The following is a 23,209-nucleotide window of genomic DNA, read 5'->3' as shown; positions in this document are numbered from 1 at the left end:
TCCATTTTGGCGCCCTAGGCAATTGCCTAGTTTGCCTTAATGGACGCGCCGCCCTGCTTATGGTAAGAAAATAGTAGCTCAGTCAATAACTTCGCAACTGTATTTCAATGTATCTCCACACAACTGCTTCCCATATCAATTTTGATATTCTCTGGGAGGAGCCACCAGCCCCCTTTTCTCCCACACTGCACATCCTCACTTCAACAACCCTGTTGGGGAATGTTCTAGGGTGTAGCCACCTCTGGGGATGCACAAACACCCCTGTGTTCCCCTCCAAAAGTGGGAGGGGCTTCCCATGCATTCAAAAGGGATGAGTGCCAAAGCTGCCCACCCTTCCCCACTGGGACCCTTGTCAGCTGTTGTAGCCATGGGCGGCACTGCTGTTTTCGGCCATTCAGAAGTAGCTTTGTCATTCACCCACAGCTAAAATGCTTGCCCAGGACCCGGCAGTGAGGATGGTGAATGGTGTTGCTACCGCAACCACCACCAGCACCCCACTCACCTGGTGCAACTGCATTAGGGGAGGGGTCAGCAAAAGAGCTTTAAAGACTTTCTCAAGGCAAATCTAAAAAAAAATGTGGTATAAACACCAGCAATTGAGAAACACTGGCCTGCGAGTGCTCCTATTGGAGAACAGCCTTTACCAAAGGTGTCATGGACTTTGAAGACACTCAAACTCAGGACAAAAGAAGGAAACGAGCTAAGAGGAAGGCATGTTTGGCAAACCCTCACCACGATCAGCTCCCAACTGGAAACCTAAGTCCCCACTGTGGAAGGATGTGTGGATCCAGAATTGGCCTCCACAGTCACCTACAGACACACCGCCATGACCATGTTCATGGAAGACAACCTTACTCGGCTATGAGTGATCGCCAAAGAAGAAGAGGTGTGCTGGAGAGAGTGGGCCCTTCTGTGATACCATGTCAAGGGCCCCTGATGCCCAACATGGATCCTAATGACATCTAACCCTGACGTTGTAAAATTATGTGTCTGTAATTTCTATTCCCCTCAACCCCGCCATTTACAAATGCAAATGAAGGACATACAAGTATTACCTGACACACTTGCTAGGGATAACCACCTGAGAAACATTAATTACAACTTTTATACTACCAAGCTTGCCTAATACTAGGTCTTCAACTGGCCTAGGAACTCACACATAGGGAAAAGCAGCTGGCTGAGGCCAGAGGCCCATCTGCACCTGAATCCTGTTCTCACAGTAGCCAATCAGAAGCCTATGGGAAGCCCACATTCAGAACCTGAGCGCAGCAGCTCCCTGCCCACCTGTGATTCCATGCTGCTGATATTCAGAGGCGTGCTGCCTCCAACACTGGAGGTAGGAAATAGCCACCAGGGCTAATAGCCATCAATTGCCTCATCCACCACGAATGTCTAATCTTTTAGTCATCCAAGTTGGTGGCTTCTTGGAAGAGTGAATTCCATAGTTTAGCTATGAGCTGTATAACAAAGTGCTTTCATTAATACTAATCAATTTATGAAATGGGAAATTTCATGCCCCACACCACTGCTGGGAGACCCACAAGTACTACCTTGAGTTCTGCTGAGGTATAAATGCAACACATTAATAAATAAAATGCCCAACGGGGATTTTTAAAATTATTATTCACATTTTATTGAACATCTCAATATAACACATACACCTTTTCCCCCACCTCTTTGTTCTGCTTGCATTTTAACTGATAAGGCACTTGTTTGTCTACATTCAAAGATCACAACTGTATTGTGTGGTACAGAATCGGGAGATAAGATGTGACATGGAAGATAGGCAGGAAAAGAAAAAGCTATTACCCCTTTCACCTCCCCAACCAGCATTTACAACAATAGTGCAATAACAAAATGACAAATCATGAATGGCTCAGATGTTGGGTTTGTGCCATGGAGCCACCGTTCCAACAGTGGGGTTGCTCTGCTTACCTGGATGAGGCACGGTGGCAGCAAGGTTAGGACAGCTCAGGTGCATTGATGGTGCCAATCTGGCATTTCTGCCCACACAACCCTAGTCTCACTGCCACCCTGGTCCATCTCTATACAGTGCAGGTAAGTGGCACCAATGCCACTGTTGGTAGATTGATCCTTGGGCACCACCCTATCATGCCAGCCATTCCTGGACACAGATGGGCACACACAAATATGAATGAGAATGTCCCAAGACTCAAATCAGGTGGCATTGAACTCAGACTTTCTCAGAGTAGACCATTGAAATTAATAAACACGACATTACTGAGGTCCATTAATTTCAGTAGGTCTATTCTGCATAAAACTTTGTTGAATACCACCTATTGATTTCAAATCAATGCTCGATGAAACAAAGGGAAACAAGGGGGGAAAAACCTAATCCAATTTTATTCTGAGTCTGTGGTAATTCTCACTAATATTTGGACATGGGCACCTGTGCTTCACATATCAGCATTTTCATTTTATAGGCTTGACATGATTTGTGTTCAGTTTTATCTCACCTTTCCTCTAAGGTGCTCAGGGAAGCAAGTCCCACATTTTAGTTCCTCAACAATGCAGCGAGGTAGTTTAGGCTGAGAGAGTGTGACAGGAAGAATCAAGGTTACACAGTAAACTTCATAGCTGAGTAGGGATTTCACTTTCCAGGGAGTTCACCAAGCTATGAAACTTTGTCATTCCAGGAAACTGGTCAAATGCACTTAATTCTGTCAGGCATTTGGGGATAGTTTTGACTGACAGCTTTACACTTGGTACATCTTGTTACTTTGGCATGATGGCTGTAAGAAACTCATCCCTGTCTTTGAACTGACTTGGTTCTCTCTCTCTCCCCCCCCTCTCTCTCAGAGCAGTCAAGACCAAGTGTGCCAGCCACCATCAATTGTGGTGATGGATAGGTTTTTGAAAACTGGACTGGACAGAAATAGCGCAATCTGCAATGTGTAAGTAGTACACAAAGAAGTACACATCCACAATATGCATTCAGTGAGTGGTTTAGATCGAATTAGTTGCAAGAAGCAGGGAATCTGGATATGACCATTTAATATAGACTTCTTTGACCAATACGAAATATTAGAAAACTGAACAGTCTGAATTAGGTGAGTGTCAGACATAGGCCATCCCTCTCTCCCTCTCATACATCACATCCATGTCCTGCCTAAAAGAAAGTGCTGATATGAAAAGTAGGTAACATTAGTTCTGCATAAGGTTTCCATTACCCAGTTTCCTAGGATTTAAGGGTTGCTTATGATGGTGCTGCTTTAGAGGTCAGAGCTGTCTGAGGTGGGCAGGCTGTGAAGTTGAAAGGAGAAGGCTTATAATCGGTACTGTTGAATGCCTCCAGACCTATTTCATTTGGGTTATGTTTACTGGGGGGCAGGGAGGAAGGGTCTTTCTTCATAATGAGTTCTTCACTGTCCTGCCTCCTGTGGCTTTCACTTCTGGTTTGGAGGTGCTCCTTACATCGTTTCCCAACAAGGTAGAAGGCTTCAAGGAGGCTGAGGAGGATGCAAATGCAGGCTGCGCTGATCATGAAAAGGGTGAAGATGTTCTTCTCCGTGGGCTTAGCTATGTAGCAGTCTACAATGTTGGGACAAGGGTCAAGGTGGCATTTCACCACATTGGGGAGTGTGTAGTTTGGGAACACATGGTAGAAGATGTAGAGGAATATAATGTCCACAGCAGACTTGAAGATGAGGCTCAAGAAATAGGTCCACCACAAGCCTCCACGCTTCTTGCCAGGAGGATAGCGCAGTGCATAGTCTGTTCCAACCTTCTTCTTATGTTTCTCCAGTTTGGCTTCCAGGTAGGCAACATGCATGATTACCAGCAGGGAAGGACAGGTAACCAGAATGAGCTGTAGGGCCCAGAGGCGGATGTGGGAGATTGGGAAGTAATGGTCGTAGCAGACATTTGGGCAGCCTGGCTGCTTAGTGTTGCAGTCAAAATCCTTCTGGTCATCTCCCCAAACCTTCTCAGCTGCCACTATGTAGACTAGAAGCCGGAAGATGAAGACCACTGAGAGCCAAATACGTCCAAAGGCTGTGGAATATTTATTCACTCCGGTGAGGAGCCCTTGAAAGCTTCCCCAGTTCATGGCCTCTGGTTTCTACTTCCAATTCCTGAAAAGACATGAGAAGATGGAATTAGAAATATTGTAACACCCTGATGTTGCCAGTATGAGTATAAAGAAACACTGTATAGATAGGTTGTCAACATCACCGCTAGACCTGATTCGCTGCATGGTACTGAAATAACCTAAGCCCCTCCCCGCAGGATTACTCTCAAACCATTTCATCTGCAGGCTATATTGTCTTTCTAGACCCATTCTGCAATGCCTGTTGGGTTTAATCATCTACCATGAAGGTTCATAGCTGTTTGAGATAAAAGCTTTACTTCCAAATTCAGCAACATATTACAACTAACAATGGGGTAAGTATGGAATTGGGGGGCTTTGATGGCCTGTCACAAACTGCTCCAGTTTCTTCCATATCATTTGGGACTTGTATTTACTGCTGCTTCTTGTCCACACTGACTTCAAGGCCTCCATGTTGCCAGCAATATCCCTTAGCCTTGAGAAGAGGAATTGGTAGCTGGTGACAGAGAGCACTTGATAGAGGCAGCAGAGAATATCACTCGAGTGCTTGCTGATGAACTTTATCACCTGCTGGGGAGCATGGGATTGGGGTTTCCTCTCCCTCCCAAACTGAATTGGGAGGCAGAGTAAGTGCTACCCCTAAGACCCCCCCACCATAAAATAAAGTTGATGATTATGTTTAGGACCACTATTTCTAGTTAAGGGTGATGTCTGCTTATATTCCCCTATAAGAACAGCCTGCTGGATCAGTGAACCAATGGCGCATCTAGTCCAGCATCCTGTTCTCACAGAGGCCAACCAGGTATCCAGAAGCATTACAGCACCCAGCTGTGGAGGTAGAGCCTAGCCATTGTGGCTAGTAGCCCTTTCCTCCATGAATCTGTCTAATCCTCTTTGAAAGCCATCCAACTTGTTGGACATCGCTGCCTTCTGGGGGAGCAAGTGCCATAGTTTAACTATGCACTGTGTGAAGAGGGACTTGCTTTTATCTGTCCTAAATCTTCCAACATGAGTTCTGGTGTTATGAGAGAGGAACAAAAACTTTTGTCTATCCACTTTCTCCATGCTATGCACAGTTTTTCTAAACTTCTATCATGCCGCTTCTTACTTGCTTTCCCCCCTCTAAACTAAAAAGTTCAAGACCAGTCCAGTGCCAGATCTATGTATAAGCTAAACAAGCTATAGCTTAGGGCCCCACTCTCTTGGGCCCCCAAAAAAAATTTAAAGGAAAAAATACAATTGCTTTGATAAAATACATATTTTGTTATGTGCAAATGGCTTTAGATACCTATTAGGTCCATAAATTACCATATATCATATATTCAACAACGGCGTTTCCGTGTGCTGCTCTGGCTTCGCCAGAAGCGGCTTAGTCATGGTGGCCACATGACCCGGAAAAACTGTCTGCGGAAGCAGACAAATGCAGGCTCCCTTGGCTGAGATGAGCGCTGCAACCCCAGAGTCGTTCATCAAAAAAGCACCAAGAGTCTCCCACCCCTGCCGAAGGATCTTGGATGAAGTTTCTGAGGAGATGAATGGATGATAGAGGAAACTGAGGGGATTTGGCCCATCTACTTACAACACTTAGAATATAATTTGCTCTAGTCCTTTAAACCTGCAAACTGCCTTCAGTGCCTTGGCAGAAAGCTCGTTTATAAATGAAATGGATATGTTAATAAAATTAACTTTCTGGGTTCAGCTGTGCCACTCCCCTCACCACAGATTACAAATGATTAAAGAGCCAAGGCTAGAAAACATGCATAGCAATTTAAACACCCAATACTTTCCCCCACCCTCACACCATGTGCCTCTCCCCCATATGGATGTCATATGTTTTGCCTAAGCTAGCAACATGTCTGTACAGGCCAGAAAGAAACCACAATCTATCCACCCTGCCCTCATCTGCCAAAGGGGAAAGAACTGCTGCAGTAAATAAAATGTGTGTGTGTGTGTGTGTGTGTGTGTGTGTGTGTGTGCAAGCAAGGAAGATGCCCGGTGGTGAACTCTGGTATGAGACTGGAGTGTTGCGAGTTCTCAAGAGTGTCTCCATTTGCTTCTGAAATGATGGAGACCTGCCATCTCCTATGATGGCAACTTATGCAATGCCAAAAAAAAAAAAAACAGAGGAAACACAACATCAAATGGGAAAGCACCAGTTTACACAGTTAACATACGCAAATAATTAATCAGGAATACAATACAATGCACCATAGTGTGGAAGACTTGGGACTAGGAAACTTATGTGGCTGCTGAACAAATATTGTAGATGGGCAAATTCAAGGCCCTTATTCCCCCTTCTTGGGGTTTCTTCATCTGTAAACCAGACTTTGACTAGACAGCTTTGCAGAGAGAGGATTTGGAGAGAAGACATGGCCACACTGGTAACACGTGAACTTAGGGTTGAACATAGGGATCGAGGAGAAATGTGGCTCTATTTGCATTTAAAGGTACACCTAATTAAATCACACTTTCTGAAACGATATAAGAAGCTAAACACAACCATCTCCCCAAATTCACATTTCTCCATATATTTGTAAGCAGTTCTCCAAACAAGCCATGTGTACAAACCATGTATATACTGGGGTAAAGTGTACATAAAATACATATATTAGTGTGTGTAACATACAAAAATGCACTATAGTAGGGAAGAATGCTTTGCAAATATGTACATTTTAGGGGGAATTGCATATAAAAACACGTATAGTAGGAGAAAGTCATACTAAGATCCTGACAAATTTTCATGAGGACTTTCTAAAATAAAATTTAAAAACTGATGTGGGAATGTGAAGAACTCAACTTAAGTTTGGAAAAATGAGAAACCACAATTGACAGGTTTGCCCGCCCCTAGCTGGCCACTCTTGGGTCTGTAGGCAGAGTCTTTTTGCACAGAGTTGGAACCAAGAGGTAATCTGAAGCCGGGCCCAGGGGGTGGACTCTATTGATTTTTAGTAAATTTGACAGTTTTTGCCAAAAATTGCTGGAAGTACCCCGGGGAAGGGTTCTGTCTGAGTCTTTTCCATGAAGTGCTAGTTTTGCATGTATGTGTTAAAATAGTAGAGGAGTGCCCATCATACGAGGTCTTAACTACAGTCCGAAGTGATGCAGTTCAGGACTGGAAGCTGATATCATTGGGAAAAGTCCATTTCAAAACAGGGACCCCATTGACAACCCCCAAACTCTGTGCTTCATCTCCTTGCTGCTGCCACTGATCACTTGCTCTCTACAAACACCTGAGCAACAACAGACAATAGTAGAAGATGGAACTGCATCCATGGTGCATCTGGGTGGTGGTGTGGACAGAGTCAGAGGAGCAGGGCACGCAAATGGATATAAGAACCCAAAAATGAAGTAGAAGCCCCTCCTCTTCACTTCTACTTCATTTTTGGGTTCTAAGCATGTTGCCCCAAGGCCCCCCAAACCTGGAGCCGATACTGCCTGCATCTTTTCCCTTCCTTGCAGCATGGCAGTGCCTGATTCTTTAAAAAGGAACCCATAGGTTTTTAATGTACACATGCCTAGGCATTGGGGAAGAGGAGAAACACAGGCAGCCTTAATTGCTTCCTATGGCTAGTGCTGAATTTCTGGAGAGAAAGATCTTCCCCGAAGAGTTTTGTCGAACAGCTGCTGCTCTTTGAAGTCTTCAAGGAGCTGCACATGAGCTGAAAGTCTGTACTGAAGAAAGTAAGGCATTTAGAGGAACCTAGAGGGAATGGGACCAGGTGCCTTTGGAATGGATTCAAGGTGGAGGAGTGGGGAGGGAGACTGATTAAAGTTTATAAGAGCATGTTTAATGCTCTCTGATGCTCCCCCTTTTCAAGCATCTCTTCTAGAAAGAGCCAAATGGAGACTGAGAAACTGGAACAAAAAAATGTCTTTGCAGGAACATTGACACAAAGATGATTCATCTCTAATCTGTACGATTGGCCAAGGTTTATTAATTCATCACAGACCTAGCACTTAAAGCACAGCACAAGAGTTGTCATGCTAGATCAGACAAACTTTCCATTTTTATAATTTTGTTTATAACTACAGCCAAAATTAGGCCCCTGGATGCTTAGGGCGTGATGCTGTTAATCTGCCCTTATGCTAGGATGGGCAAATCTGTCAATTTTGGTTTCTCCTAGTTCCTCATTTTTATAGTTTTAAATATGGCTAATTTCTGCAGTAATATGTGTCTCTCTCTGTGTGTGTTTTAAAAATCCCTGTATAATTTCATTCACATTTCTCTAAATGTCCTCATTTTTGTATGCAATTTTCGCTAATGTCCACATTTTTGCAAACCATTCCCCCAAATATAATGCATGTTTGTAAGCTATTTTCACTAACATATGGAATTCTGTGTGTACCTTGTCCATGCTATTTTTGGCTGTTGAACTATACTGTAAAATTCAGAGAAGTGCAAATTTCAAGAGACAGCTGCATTTCCCTTTGCTTATTGAAGTGCAGATTAGGTAGGTTCACGTTAACATGGGAGCTGAATTAATTTCTCCCCATCTCCATCTGATTACATTGGGATAGAGTTTCCGTGTAACTATCATGCATCTCTTCTGTGTATCTGCTTCATGTTTTTTTACAAGCCTTGTAAAGAAACTTTGTAGTAGCAGCAGCAGCAGCAGCAGCAGCAGCAGCAGCAGCAGCAGCAGTGAATTCCCTTCCTTCCTCCCTTTCATTGTCAGTTTCCCCCCCCCCCCACTGCAACTTATCTTGGCTTGCTTTGTTGTTTTTCATTTCATTTTCTTTCAAAATACTTGTAGCATCTGTAGAAAACACTGAAAAACAATCGGCTGGAAAACATCCCCTTTTGCACTTCATCCCATACCCTTTCCAAGTAACAAAAACCTATTGGAAAGGGGTGTCTGAGACAGGAAAGGCTGGGGAGCATGGACTTTCTAAATTTCCCTGATCCCACAGTCCAGTTCAAAGGACACAGGAATCTGCAAATCCCATGCGCCCCTGCATGAAATGCTGCTCTTCAGCATGCCCAAGAACCTCAATTTTGTGATTATCCTTCTCTCTCTTACCATGGAGGTGTTATTTGTTTGAGAATAGGATGAAACTTGCAGCTAAGGTTAGCTAGTGGGGTGGGGGAAGCTCATTATATTTACACACAAATTTCAAGGGATTTGAACTCTTCCTGAAATCTTGGAGAATTTTCAGCATGCAACAGATGCTGTGCCACTGAGCTACAGCACTTCCCCAGATTGCTGTGCCTGGTTAAGCCAAGATTAACTTTGTCACATTGATTTCACTAGAACCTAAGTCCAACCTATTCTGGATCCAGCCCATATGCTTTGCACAAACTTTGTTTTTTAAATGTACCTTCCATACGGAAGCACAGATAGTGACCACTTGATCTTCAAACTATTGCGATCAACATTTCTGCTGTCAATGGATTCTGTCTCTGTAGCATTTTATTTTCCTTGATTAGTCCTTTTTTTAAAGCTGTAAAACCAACTCTTGACATTTCCTGTAATGTTAAAACGATATAATAGCAAAGCACTGGCTCCTCCTCCCAGCCTCAAAGATCATTTGAAAAAATACCGGGGACCGTAAGATTCTGAGTGTTGTCGCTTTGTCGTTTGACAAGAATTTCACGGGGATCTGCTGCACATGAATTAAAAAGATGAATTAACACTTCCCCACAAGGTGAGCACAACATTCACAAGACCCCGAGATCTTCATAGACACTACAGATGAGAAAAACAACAACAACATTCTCTCACCCCGCCTATTATATATAAGAAACTATTAAGCCTGCATACTTTGTTACGAAATTCCAGATGCAACCTGAGACTCTTTGCTTTTACAGGAGGTGCTTAATTCCAAGCACAAGGGTTGCCTGCGCTTGAGTTTGCCTCGGAGTCGCATCTTTTGGTTTGCAAACTCCTGTATTCCTCTCCCAAGATATGGGGGGCACCTGTGGTTCTTCAGTGAGGGAAAGGCTTTCAGGATAGTGTCAGTGGCTGCCTTTTCAAAAGTTACAAATCTGATCTCGACCACCGAAGCCCTGATTTACCTTGGCTAATAGTAAGCCTGACTTTTGTGGCAGATGTCCCATAGGAACACAGGGAGCTCATGTCAGGAGGCATAGGTCCATCTAGGTATTGTCTGGCTAGCAGCAACATCTTCCCACCAGGTTGTGGTGTTAACACCTTTAAAACTTTTTGCAAAAGGCATTCTTGTTGCAGTTCAGCCCACAATGATGAGGAAAAACAAATGAACACACTTACCTGGTCGGAGTTCCAGCTTCCTTGCAGGCCTTTTCCTGATCCGCTCTCGCCTTCTGGAGCATTGAGACAGCCTTTTTTCCCAATTAAAGGGCATCAAAGCTTTGAGGCTCCTCCCAGCACTCTGGGAGTGAGGAGGAGGAGGAGGACAAGGCACAGGAGGAGGAATCTCCAAAAGGCACATTCCGGGGTGGAGCTTTCCAGCACACCTTCGGTTGCTGCTACCTGTCAAGGCTGCTGGAAGCAGAGAGCTGTACTCATGCAAATGACAAGGGCCTCCATCATACAAGCATCACAGAACCAATGTGATTTGGGCAGCCAGTCCTGTGGCTGGAAGAGAGAGGGTTGAGCAGAGCAGGTCATTATTATTTTTTGCTGTGTCTCAGTTTTGTATGTACTTAGTGTCCGTTCTGCCCCAAAGAGTGCACACAAAACCTGCATTTAAATTGTATGCAGCTTTGTACACACTTTACCCCAAATCTACATTTTACATACTTGTTTTTTTTGTCTAAAAGATGCATTTTATATGCAGTAAGGGGCATATTTTTGTACACACTGCAAAATTCAGAGAAGTGTAGTGTGGACTTGAGCTGCAGCTGCCATATCTGGAGCAAGACTAAATAGGATCCTTCTCCACTCCCTGGGGCTCAAGCCCGATGTTTAACAGGCACAATGACACAACAGACTTGGGATTTGCTATTATATTATCCATGCGAGAGCCGCTATAATGTTGCAGGGTGTTCTGCTCACCCCCTAACAGGAGCACTCCTGTTCTATGCTCCATCCATCCAAGGTCACCTCAGGGTACTATAAAATGTGAAGGAGTTCAAGAAGTCCATTCAACCACCTGCCCTGTTTTCCAGTTCTCATTTCCAAGTAAGGGCTCATCCAAACTTTTGCTAGAGCCATACTTCGATTGTATTGTGTACTGATTAATTCCCCCAGGTCTGAGAGAGCTTTTGCAGTTGTTCCATAGCTGTGCCTTGCAAAACCCTGATCCTTCTCACTGAATCAGATCTTCTCAGGTGTGTGGAAAACCTAGACATTTTGCTGAAACTGAGGTTCAGTTTAGTGGGTGAGATTGGATTTTCACAAGGCATAATCACAGAACCACAAGGAAAGCTCTCAGACCTGGGGGAATTAATCAGTATGCAATATGATCAGAATATGAATCAAGCGAAAGTGTGGATGAACCCTAACACTCCACATTCCATGAGTTCTAGAGGTACTGAGCATGCTCAATCCTCATTGAGTTTATTTGGAATGGGAGGGTGTTGCAGACCATGCCTAGATCTCTCTCTTTTTGCTTAGTGTCCCATTTTGGTTCCAGCAATGTTGGCATAGTTGCCTTCCTTTCAGTATTAGAAGGAACGGTATTTATAGCCTGCCTTCCCATCAATTATACCTCCGGTCCCCAGCCAGCTACTCCCATACAAAATCCCCCCTGCATTAAGATCCTCAGCTGAGACCATGCTCCAGCTGTTGCTGGTGGATGGAGTCAGAGCCTTTTCTATGCTATCACCCTAACCGTGGAACACCCCCCCCCTCACCAAGCCCAGCTGCTGCAATCTTTTAAACACAAATTGGAAATGTTTGCATTTGTCCTTCAGGTACTGTGGGCCTGAGCCAATCATAACTTTATAGGCCAAGGCAATGACTTGCATGTGGAAACAAAATGGTAGCCAGGGCAGACCTGCAGCCACAGGCCTGACAGGTCCCAGTTACTCATCTGGCAACCAGTTAATCCTCTGGCAATTGCATCGTGAGCTACCTCAGCATGACTGCTTCCCACACCAATCGGATTAAGGATCTTTGTGAGATACTCTGGGTAGAGATGCTGGCATGCCTGTTGCCACACTTCACCTCAGGGCTGTTCTGCAGTGTTCTTGCATGTAGATGAATAAACACCCTGGTGTTCTCACCAAAGTGAGACAGGGGCTTTCCACTTTCCCCAAATCTCTGTGTGCAAATTCCTCAAATGCATCAATGGTAGGGGTTGCTAACTTTTTTCTCAGCCCGAAAAAGTGCATTGCAGGTTGACCAATCCTCTGAGAGCTGTTTCTAAGTCTTTTTTATTTTTTTAGATTTGCATCAAGCAGTGTACAGTTTTTCTTGCCAAAAAGGAGTGCTAAACATTACTGCAAAGGGGAAGTGTTTCTCAACAATGCCAAAAATATTCACTAATAATAATTTAAAAATGGTGTAGTTTAACTTAGCCTAAAAATATTACCGGCTGTCAGACCACATTCAAGAATGGTAAGAAGTTAATTAAAAGCTAAAGTGAGCAGAAAGTACCCCTTGAATAATTAAGGGTCCTTGACTCACTACCAGCAGAAAGTACCCCTTGAATAATTCAGGGCTCTTGACTCACCTTCTCTGCAGTGGGATCGTTTTAGATTCCAGTGGTGTAACAAGAAGATTTAGTAAGGTCCAAAAGCCCACTCTTCAATACATTCAAGGCTAAACAGTGGGGGAAAGCCATCTATCTCCAAAGCCCTTTATCGCTACTTTATCATTTATATTAACCACAGCAATGCCTTAACAGATGCAGAATTCTTGGCTTCAATTTCTTTAGACACCCTTGCCACAAATGCCTCGGACTGAGGTTATGCAATTTACTATAACTACTAGAAATACTTCCATCTTTTAAAAACCATGTTCAGTGTGACTTCTCTGGGCAATCTGTTACCCTGCTTGAACTGTAATTTCAGTATCTCGCCAAACAGCTAAACCACATGTGGTGGGAACATGGGAAGGGGGCACTGATCACCACCCCTTTCCCCTTATAGCTTCTTTGTAACTCAGATTATAGAATAATACAGGCAGTGCTCCCCCTCCCCTCTAGAAAAAAGGTGCTAGTATTCACCATGAAGTTGTTACAGTAAGTGTCCCACCCCACCCCACCAGTTTTAAGAGACACACCTAAAAAGTCATGGCACACAAGGAAAAAGGAACGGGAAGGAGGAGGGGAGAGCAAGCTCTAACTCTTAAAGCTGCAGTTCCCAAATCAATAATATGAATGCAAAGTAAGTTAAATCTAATACGGTGTAGGTGTTTCTTTGGAGTCCTCAAAAAACAAAACAAAAAACCCTCCTGCAAGAAAACATATTTTCATAAACATATTTTCAGAGCTTGGGTCTGTAATGTTTCCATTCAATCTGATTTAAGTGCCACTGCAAGTAATACAACAGCCACTTTGCATATGATGATTAAATGTAAATCTAAATTAGAGTGCTTCCTGAAATTCATTGCTTATCCTACTGTAGAGAATGTATGATGATAAGGATTAATTTTAGTTACGAATTGCTTCCTATGAAGCATCTTAAAATAATTTCACAAGACAATGAGACCATATATAAAACAATTTCATAAATAAAAACAGTTAAATAATTGCATATATGAACTAATTAAAACATTTTTAAAAAATATTATTAAATTTGTCAGTCACTTTACCTTTCCTGGACCAACCCAAAGTGACTTATAATATTACATATATAGGATTACATATATAGAAATAGTTAAAATAAACACATATAAAGAAATGCTGTCATTACATATATCCGTTTTGGGCTTTGGAAAATATTTCTCTGTGTGATAATTACATAGATAATAGTAATAAGTAACTCAATTTGTGGACTGTAGTCCATTAAACCATATGCCATAACAAATTTATTAGTCTTTAAGGGGCCACAATACTCTTTAAGACACTGGTCTGCAGGAAAACCACATTAGTCTTCTTTCTATATTTGTCCCTCATTTTTAAAAGCAATTGAAGAATTACCAAAAGCTAGCAAAGCTCTCACTTAACGGGAACTCACCTATGGAGAGAGAAAGATTGTCCATATATACTTGAGTATAAGTCGACCCAAATATAAGCCGAGGCACCTAATTTCCCTACAAAAACCTGGGAAAGCTTATTGACTCAAGTATAAGCCGGTTCACCTTTGCCTCTGTGGTGGTGGAGGAGGAGGAACGAGCAGCCCGAAAGCAGCCCTTCGGGCTGCTCCTTCCTCTTCCTCCTTTGCTGCTGTGGAGCTCACCCTGTCTCAGGGTTTCGAACCGCCATTCTTCTGATCAGCAAGCCCTAGGGCTCTGTGGTTTAACCCACAGCGCAATGTTCCTTTGTGTTATACAGAGAAGGCTGGGATCCTGTCCTGTTTAAGCAGGAGCCAGGGAAAGTGAGCACCTGTGGGGTTTTAATACTTCCTTAACTGATAGGCTTTCTGCCTTCTGGGGTCTAAAGTTTGCATTTATGTGAGCAGTTCAGGAATGGAACAAGCTGCCTGGGGAGAGTAAAGAATCGCCGTTCTTCTACACTTCTTAAGGAATGGTTGCCTGGGGTGAGCAGGCGGCGGCGGCACAAGCGGAGAGAAAGGGCTTCTTTCTCGCCGCCCCCACCGCCCGCCTTACTTGAGTATAAGCCGAGGGCAGCTTTTTAAGCACAAAAAATGTGCTGAAAAACTAGGCTTATACTCAAGTATATACAGTAATTTAGGGGTCACCAACATGTCACCTGCAATTATCAACATGCCCACCAGTACTTCCTATAGTGCCCACAAAAGGTCTTAATAAATAGTCTCTCCAAAATTCATAATACTCTCCCTACTTAGTTCCTGTTTGTATCGACTCAGCCTGTCCTACATTGACCACGCCCCCTTAAGCATGCTTAAACAAGGAGGGACAGAGGAGACTGCCTGCCCTTATGGGGCTGTCATTGTACCAAAAGCCAGCTTTATCACAGGGTGTGCTCATCCCTCCATGCACAGCAGATGATGATAAAGGGAAGTGATTATGACCTTTCTTGTTTTGGGCCCACACAGCCTCCTCAGACGCAGCAGATGACCCCTGAATATATCTGCTGGTCATCCTGATCAAATGATGGCTGTGGTGCCTCTCCTAGCCCCAGCTCTGGTGGCAGATGGAGGAGATGCTGAGGGAGCAAAGAGTTTAGAACCCTCCCTCCCAGTGCAACTGATACTTGAGATGACCTGTGCCTTCTGCACCCTCAGTCCTGTCCCCATCCATTTGGGCCCCTCCAAAAGCAGCTTTAACCAGTCCAACAAGCAGAGATGACACAGCCCAACAAACTGACATTCTGGAACCATGTTCAGATGAGGAGTCCATGTCATGGGTTAAGGCCTTCCACAGGATATTCCACAAGCAACTCTCCCAACTGCAGCTGATACACATGCCATCCTGGCCGAATTTTAAAGGCCATCTGTAAATTATCCAGGCCACACCCCTATGGGATCCCTAAGGAAATTTATTCCACCCACCTCTAGGTATGACCACTTTCCTACAAGCGGATTTATTGTGTCTCCATTTCACCTTGAGCAAACCCATTACTGAGCATCCCTAGAATAACCATGGGACTTGCATTTTTAGGGATGTGTGTCTGATGACTGGCCTAGCATTGTCAACCCAAACCTTTCTGATGAATGTGGCAATTGTTCTCCAAACTGAAGTGTGTTTGCTGTAGAATTGGGACATGTTGTCATAGGCTCCCAAATCTTTCTCCTGAGCTGCGGTGCTGGATCTAAGACAACAAAGTCATATGGCGTATAGTTTGTGCATCATGCAGCAACCATGTTCCATCTTATTGCTTCTGCATCAGAAACAGAAGGACAGTTCTCAGCAAGTGCTTGGTGGTTTTGTAAGGGATGCAGGTGGCACTGTGGTCTAAACCACTGAGCCTCTTGGTGGTCTTGTGGAGCAGATTCTGCAGGTTGCAAGTGTCCCCGGCCAGGAGACTCCCTCCAGGGTGCCATTAGAGGGCCTCTGCAAGTCCTTTGCTGCTTTCAAAAGTGGAGGACAAAATACATTCCTCAGCTAGCAACTAACAGCATTCAGGTGCCCATTTCTTTAATTGCTGCTCCATTGGTCCCAGGACGCATGTGGTGCAAATAATGATATTGAAATGGCCTCTCAAAAGCCCTGGGATCTGGGAATTGGCAGTTTGACTTAAGGAAGTCCTCCCCTCTGCCACATCCTCATCTTCCATATGCACAAGCATCACAGTGAGGTGTTTGATGGGTTGCTTTTCAACCTCACAATGTTCCTGGTGCTTGGTAAGATCCTGCTAACATTTGAATGATGCCATTCAGATCTTCACTGCTTCTTATGAAAAACAAACAAAAGTGCTTCTTGTTTTCCTATAGACTAGTGGTGCTTGCTTTACCCATGTTCTCTCATGGATGGCCAAAGTCCTCTGGGGAATGTTTGCTCCCCTTCATCCCTATGCTGATCATAAGTTAGTCACCTGCCCCTACAAGTGGGTTGATTACCCCATCCCCGTATATTAGGAAGGAAGAGCTTGAATTGCTTTGAGGCTTTGAGATGCTAAGCTCATATAATGGTACCAGACACTGAAGTCCTGCTGCAGCTCAACTGCTTTGTCTACTGACCATTAGTTGGCCCATTAGAGGGAGAACTGGTATGAAAGGACTCGTGCGGTGGAAGACAGATTTTTAGTGGGCTGCCAGTGAAGCATTCAGGGATGCCTGATCTTCCTGCAATGTGTGATGCCTGGGCAGAACTGAGAAGCTCAGGAACTCCCTTGTGGTGAGAATCCAATGATTCAATAGATAAATTTTGGGGCCTTATCACCTGCAAATATAAATGGAGATCCTGGAAAATCTTGCTAGGTCTTAGCAGTCCTCCACTAGGACTCAGTTGTTGGTGCTGCTATCAGTCCAACCAAATGGCTACAGCATGGCCGGAGGTTTATATGTACAATTTCACCTGTTATTTCTTAAATAAATAACACCAGGGTTTTACAAGAAACATTTCTGGGAAGCTACAAAGAAAGAAAGACCACTAAAAGTTGCATGAAATCCATCACAGGTCACAAGTTGCAAAAAACATACAGCCAAAGAAAAAAGGAACCAAGAACTGTAGACCAGGGGCATATTTTCTTGGCAGTTATGCATATTTATCAACCAGTGTGTACAATTTTGCTGATGTGTGGGCATTTTCTGAGGTGCCTTGGAGATTATGTATATTATCCAGAAAACGTACAGGACTCTGTCAGGGTAGCATATTCCTTAAGGCCTGTTGGAGATTATGCACATTGCTTAGAAAATGTACAAAATGCACTTGAAATGTTCTCATTCCCCAATGCACCTTGAAGATTATGCATAATGCCTGGAGAATGTACAAAACCCTGCATATATATATGAAGGGTTTTACACCCTGCAAGGCTAGTGGGAGATTATGCATATTGACTGGGTAATGTAACCCACAACTCCTCCTTTATGGACAGACTAGATTATACGTATGTTCTCCATCAGGTATGGCAAATGCTCACCATGGATAGTTGTTATACGCAGTGCTTTTTTCTAAAAAAAATGTTTACAGGTATACTCTGATTTCCCTACTCATTGAAATACTGTCCCTCAATGAGGCCAAACTTAGATTCACAAAATGTTTAGGGGTACATGTACCCCTGCTTCCCTTCAGAAAAAAAGCACTGGTTATATGCATTAGGGCATTATCCCAACAGTGATATGAGTCAGAAATAGACATATCCGCCAATCTCCATTGATAGTTAATGATTTGGGGGGGATTTATTGTTTGCTACCCTTGCATCCTGCTTTTCTCCAGGAAGCCAGGCCGGTTTTGTTTCAGTACTAAAATTGTTGCAAGATCTTTCAATAGGCTATGTCTCTCCTTCCTTCCTTCCTCCTCCTCCTCCTCCTCCTCCTCCTCCTCCTCCTCCTCCTCCTCCTCCTCCTCCTTCTTCCTCCTCCTCCTCCTTTTTTTTTTTTTTATAAAAAAAAGAAGATGTCCCTTTCTTCCAGTGCCATGGCACAGCCGTCTCTTAGTACCTGTCCATTTCTTGCCTCTGTGGACATACATATTTACACCGCAGACTTCAACTAGCTTAGCAGTGGTTCCTTCTTTCCAGGATATGCTGGGAACTGTAATTCAGCAAGGGCTTAAATGTGTGCTCTCTAGCAGAGAACACTCAGCGCCCTCACCAAAGTAGAATCCCTAAGGATGCATGTGTACGTGTTTGCTACCTTAGCAGAAAAACCCAGTCGCTGTTTCTGGTGCAGATATGCCCTTTCTATTTTTACCTTTCATCATGGAACATATAGAACCCCCTCTCAAAAGGAGCACATCATTAGAGAAGATAGTGTTCCCTTTCTGGCCACAGGGTGCCACCATAGCACCATCAAATATCTGCAATGTTCTCTTTCGTAAGCAAATTTTAAAAACCATATTTTAAAAGGATGCCATACTTCCTTCCCGTCATCCTGACTCGTCAATAGGTGTGGCTCTTTCAGGGAGAAGCAAGGGGGAAGCCTTTGGCACAACACTCTGATTAAGGGGTGCCTAAACCAGGGCCCTCCAAATGTTGCTGCACAACACTCCCATCATCCTTGCCTTTTCTGGCTGGGGCTGCCAGAGTACCATGACATCTGGAGGGTCACAGTTTAGGCACTCCAGTCCCTTCCCCAGCCTGCTGCCCTCCAGATGCTATTGGTCTGCAACTCCCATAAGCACCAGCTCAATTACCATGAGCTCAGCAACACCTGGGGGGCAAAAGGTTGGAGAAGACTGCCCTGGTCCCTACTGCCACTAAGCCTGTAGCCATGGCTAAGCAAGTACCACTGAAACAACCTTATGCTGATTCCCTGTTCACACCTGCCTCCCTTCCCCTTCCTCTGCTGTTTCTGGTGATGGGAGGGGGAATTTGGTTAGGTCTGAATTCTGGTGATCGCTATCTAATTCACATTTCACAGAACCATACATGAACTGAAATGCGGAACTGACTACAGCTACCCACCCGTTTCACAACATATGTCAGTACAAACTCAAGAACACAAGAAGAGCCCAGATGGATCAGACCAAATACTCAACTGGTCCATCACCCTGTCCTCACAGTGACCCACCAGATGCTTACAGGAAACGTGCAAGGAGGACCCGAGTGCAACACCATACTTCCTACTTGGGATTCACAGCAACTGGCATCCAGAGGCATACTGCCTCCAACAGGGGAGGAAGAACATAGGCATTGTGGTTAGTAGCCATTGATAGCTTATCTTCCCTGAATTTGTCCAATCTTTCAAAGCGATCCATGTTGACACCCATCACAAGGAATGGAAGGATCTGGCAATTTTTGTTCTCTCAGTGTCATGTTTTTCCAATCTTAAATTTCAGTTCTCTACATTTCTGCAACAATTTGCAGGGTTGTTTGTTCTATTCTGTTCTGTTCTGTTCTTTTTTTTAAAAAAAACAATTCTCATGAAAATTCACCAGCATTTTAGTGTGAATTTCTCCTGTTGTACACTTTATATGTGCAATTTTGCCCATAATACACATTTTTTTGCAAAGCATTTCCCTCTTGTTTCATGTTATTTTCACAAAAGCATTCTCTTCATACTGCAATATCAAATATTTCAAAATTTCGTTTTAAACTGTTTCTAATATTGTATAGTATTGTGTTGTAATGTTAATGTTGCGTTTTAACTGTAGTAACCTGCCACGAGAACTTAGGGCGAAATTGTAATAATGATAATAGCAAAATGCTAAATGGTTACGTGCTGTGCTGATGTCTTCATGTGCTTTGTTTCTACCCTGGAGACATGGGGTGGGACTCTGGCTGGCAATGATGATGGTTTACTATTGGGTAGGAGTTCAAAAGAGCCGATTAACTGGTTTGTGATGGTGAGGAGAAACAAGTTGGAGGATTCGATTTTCACTCACTGTAACTGGAAAGGATTTAAGTAACGTAAACTGGAGAGTGGGCACTCTTATTGACCAGCCTCTTCTGCCAAAATATTCAGTATTCATATTTGAAATGCAACGTGATTTGATTCTAATATTCAATTTGCTTTATGGGTATTTGATTGTAGTATCTGATGTCTGCTGCCATTATTTGATAGCTGATATTTGACAATCTGTGATATGGGACGGTATGCAATGGCATTTAGCATCTGAGAACTATTGCTGGCATTCTGTAGCGTGAGTTGACATCGTATGCCTTTTGATGTTTGGTTCTTGACGTTTGCCATCTTGCATTAACTGATAGGTGACTCATACTTTATTTTCAATAGTCAGTTGAATATGCACAAATATAAGCCAGATGGGTGGGGTACAAATAAATTATTATTATTATTATTATTATTATTATTATTATTATTATTATTAAGCTATTCTACAAATGAAGCGAAAGGAAAGTCCAATGCTGTAAAGAAAAGTATTGCATAGGAACCTGGAATGTAAGAACCATGAACCTTGGTAAGCTGGATGTGGTAAAAAATGAGATGGCAAGAATAAACATTGACATCCTAGGCATCAGTGAACTAAAATGGACAGGAATGGGCGAATTCAGTTCGGATGACTATCATATCTACTACTGTGGGCAGGAATCCCGTAAAAGAAATGGAGTGGCCCTCATAGTCAACAAAAGAGTGGCGAAAGCTGTACTGGGATGCAACTTCAAAAATGATAGAATGATCTCGATACGAATCCAAGGCAGTCCTTTTAACATCACAGTAATCCAAGTTTATGCACCAACTACCAGTGCTGAAGAAACCGAAATTGATCAATTCTATGAAGACTTACAACACCTTATAGAAATGACACAAAAGAAGGATGTTCTTCTCATTATAGGGGATTGGAATGCTAAAGTAGGAAGTCAAGAGATAAAAGGAACAACTGGCAAGTTTGGCCTTGGAGATCAAAATGAAGCAGGGCAAAGGCTAATAGAGTTCTGTCAAGAGAACAAGCTGGTCATCACAAACACTCTTTTCCAACAACACAAGAGACGACTCTACACATGGACATCACCAGATGGGCAACATCGAAATCAGATTGATTATATTCTCTGCAGCCAAAGATGGAGAAGCTCTATACACTCAGCAAAAACAAGACCTGGAGCTGACTGTGGCTCAGATCATCAGCTTCTTATAGCAAAATTCCAGCTTAAACTGAAGAAAGTAGGAAAAACCACTGGGCCAGTAAGATTCAATCTAAATCAAATTCCTTATGAATACACAGTTGAAGTGAAGAACAGGTTCAAGGATTTAGATTTGGTGGATAGAGTACCTGAAGAACTGTGGATGGAGGCTCGTAACATTATACAGGAGACAGCAACGAAAACCATCCCAATGAAAAAGAAATGCAAGAAAGCAAAGTGGCTGACCAATGAGGCCTTACAAATAGCGGGGGAGAGAAGACAAGCAAAATGCGAAGGAGATCGTGAAAGATACAGGAAATTGAATGCAGATTTCCAAAGAATAGCAAGGAGAGACAAGAGGGCCTTTCTAAACGAGCAATGCAAAGAAATAGAGGAAAATAACAGAATGGGAAAAACCAGAGATTTATTCAAGAAAATTGGAGATATGAGAGGAACATTTCGTACAAAGATTACCACAATTAAGGACAAAAGTGGAAAGGACCTAACAGAAGCAGAAGACATCAAGAAGAGGTGGCAAGAATACACAGAGGAATTATACCAGAAAGATATGGAGGTCTCATACACCCCAGGAAATGTGGTTGCTGACCTTGAGCCAGACATCCTGGAGAGTGAAGTCAAATGGGCCTTAGAAAGCCTTGCTAACAACAAGGCCAGTGGAAGTGATGATATTCCAGCTGAACTATTTAAAATTTTAAAAGAGGATGCTGTTAAGGTGCTGCACTCAATATGCCAGCAAGTTTGGAAAACTCAGCAGTGGCCAGAGGATTGGAGAAGATCAGTCTACATCCCAATCCCAAAGAAGGGCAGTGCCAAAGAATGCTCCAACTACCGCACAATTGCACTCATTTCACACGCTAGCAAGGTTATGCTTAAAATTCTACAAGGCAGGCTTAAGCAGTATGTGGACCGAGAACTCCCAGAAGTGCAAGCTGGATTTCGAAGGGGCAGAGGAACCAGAGACCAAATTGCAAACATGCGCTGGATTATGGAGAAAGCCAGAGAGTTCCAGAAAAACATCTACTTCTGCTTCATTGATTATGCAAAAGCATTTGACTGTGTCGACCACAGCAAACTATGGCAAGTTCTTAAAGAAATGGGAGTGCCGGATCACCTCATTTGCCTCCTGAGAAATCTCTATGTGGGACAAGAAGCTACAGTTAGAACTGGATATGGAACAACTGATTGGTTCAAAATTGGGAAAGGAGTACGACAAGGCTGTATATTGTCTCCCTGCTTATTTAACTTATATGCAGAATACATCATGCGAAAGGCTGGACTGGATGAATCCCCAACCGGAATTAAGATTGCCGGAAAAAATATCAACAACCTCAGATATGCTGATGATACTACCTTGATGGCAGAAAGTGAGGAAGAATTGAAGAACCTTTTAATGAGGGTGAAAGAAGAGAGCGCAAAATATGGTCTGAAGCTCAACATCAAAAAAACTAAGATCATGGCCACTGGTCCCATCACCTCCTGGCAAATAGAAGGGGAAGAAATGGAGGCAGTGAGAGATTTCACTTTCTTGGGTTCCATGATCACTGCAGATGGTGACAGCAGTCACGAAATCAGAAGACGCCTGCTTCTTGGGAGAAAAGCAATGACAAACCTAGACAGCATCTTAAAAAGCAAAGACATCACCTTGCCGACAAAAGTCCGTATAGTTAAAGCTATGGTTTTCCCAGTAGTAATGTACGGAAGTGAGAGCTGGACCATCAAGAAGGCTGATCGCCGTAGAATTGATGCTTTTGAATTATGGTGCTGGAGGAGACTCTTGAGAGTCCCGTGGACTGCAAGAAGATCAAACCTATCCATTCTCAAAGAAATCAGCCCTGAGTACTCACTAGAAGGACAGATCCTGAAGTTGAGGCTCCAGTACTTTGGCCACCTCATGAGAAGAGAAGAATCCCTAGAAAAGACCCTGATGTTGGGAAAGATGGAGGGCACAAGGAGAAGGGGACGACAGAGGATGAGATGGTTGGACAG

At 43.4% G+C, this 23,209-nt stretch overlaps 1 protein-coding gene across 1 annotated transcript; it reads right to left on the bottom strand.

Moving 5' to 3' along the window:
* Window positions 1-2,835: 2,835 nt before the first annotated feature.
* LOC117051357 (gap junction beta-5 protein-like) lies at window positions 2,836-10,407 on the bottom strand. The gene is made up of 2 exons (XM_033157670.1): window positions 10,300-10,407; window positions 2,836-4,094 (listed from the first exon to the last, which is right to left on the bottom strand). The coding sequence occupies exon 2, from the start codon at window positions 4,067-4,069 to the stop codon at window positions 3,218-3,220; it is 852 nt and encodes a 283-aa protein (XP_033013561.1). The 5' UTR covers window positions 4,070-4,094; window positions 10,300-10,407; the 3' UTR covers window positions 2,836-3,217.
* Between the last annotated feature and the right edge of the window lie 12,802 nt (window positions 10,408-23,209).

Source organism: Lacerta agilis, chromosome 8, assembly GCF_009819535.1.
Source record: "Lacerta agilis isolate rLacAgi1 chromosome 8, rLacAgi1.pri, whole genome shotgun sequence".
Lineage (NCBI taxonomy): Eukaryota > Metazoa > Chordata > Lepidosauria > Squamata > Lacertidae > Lacerta > Lacerta agilis.
Note: the sequence above shows the minus strand (reverse complement) of the source record. Positions and strands in the feature narration are given on the sequence as shown.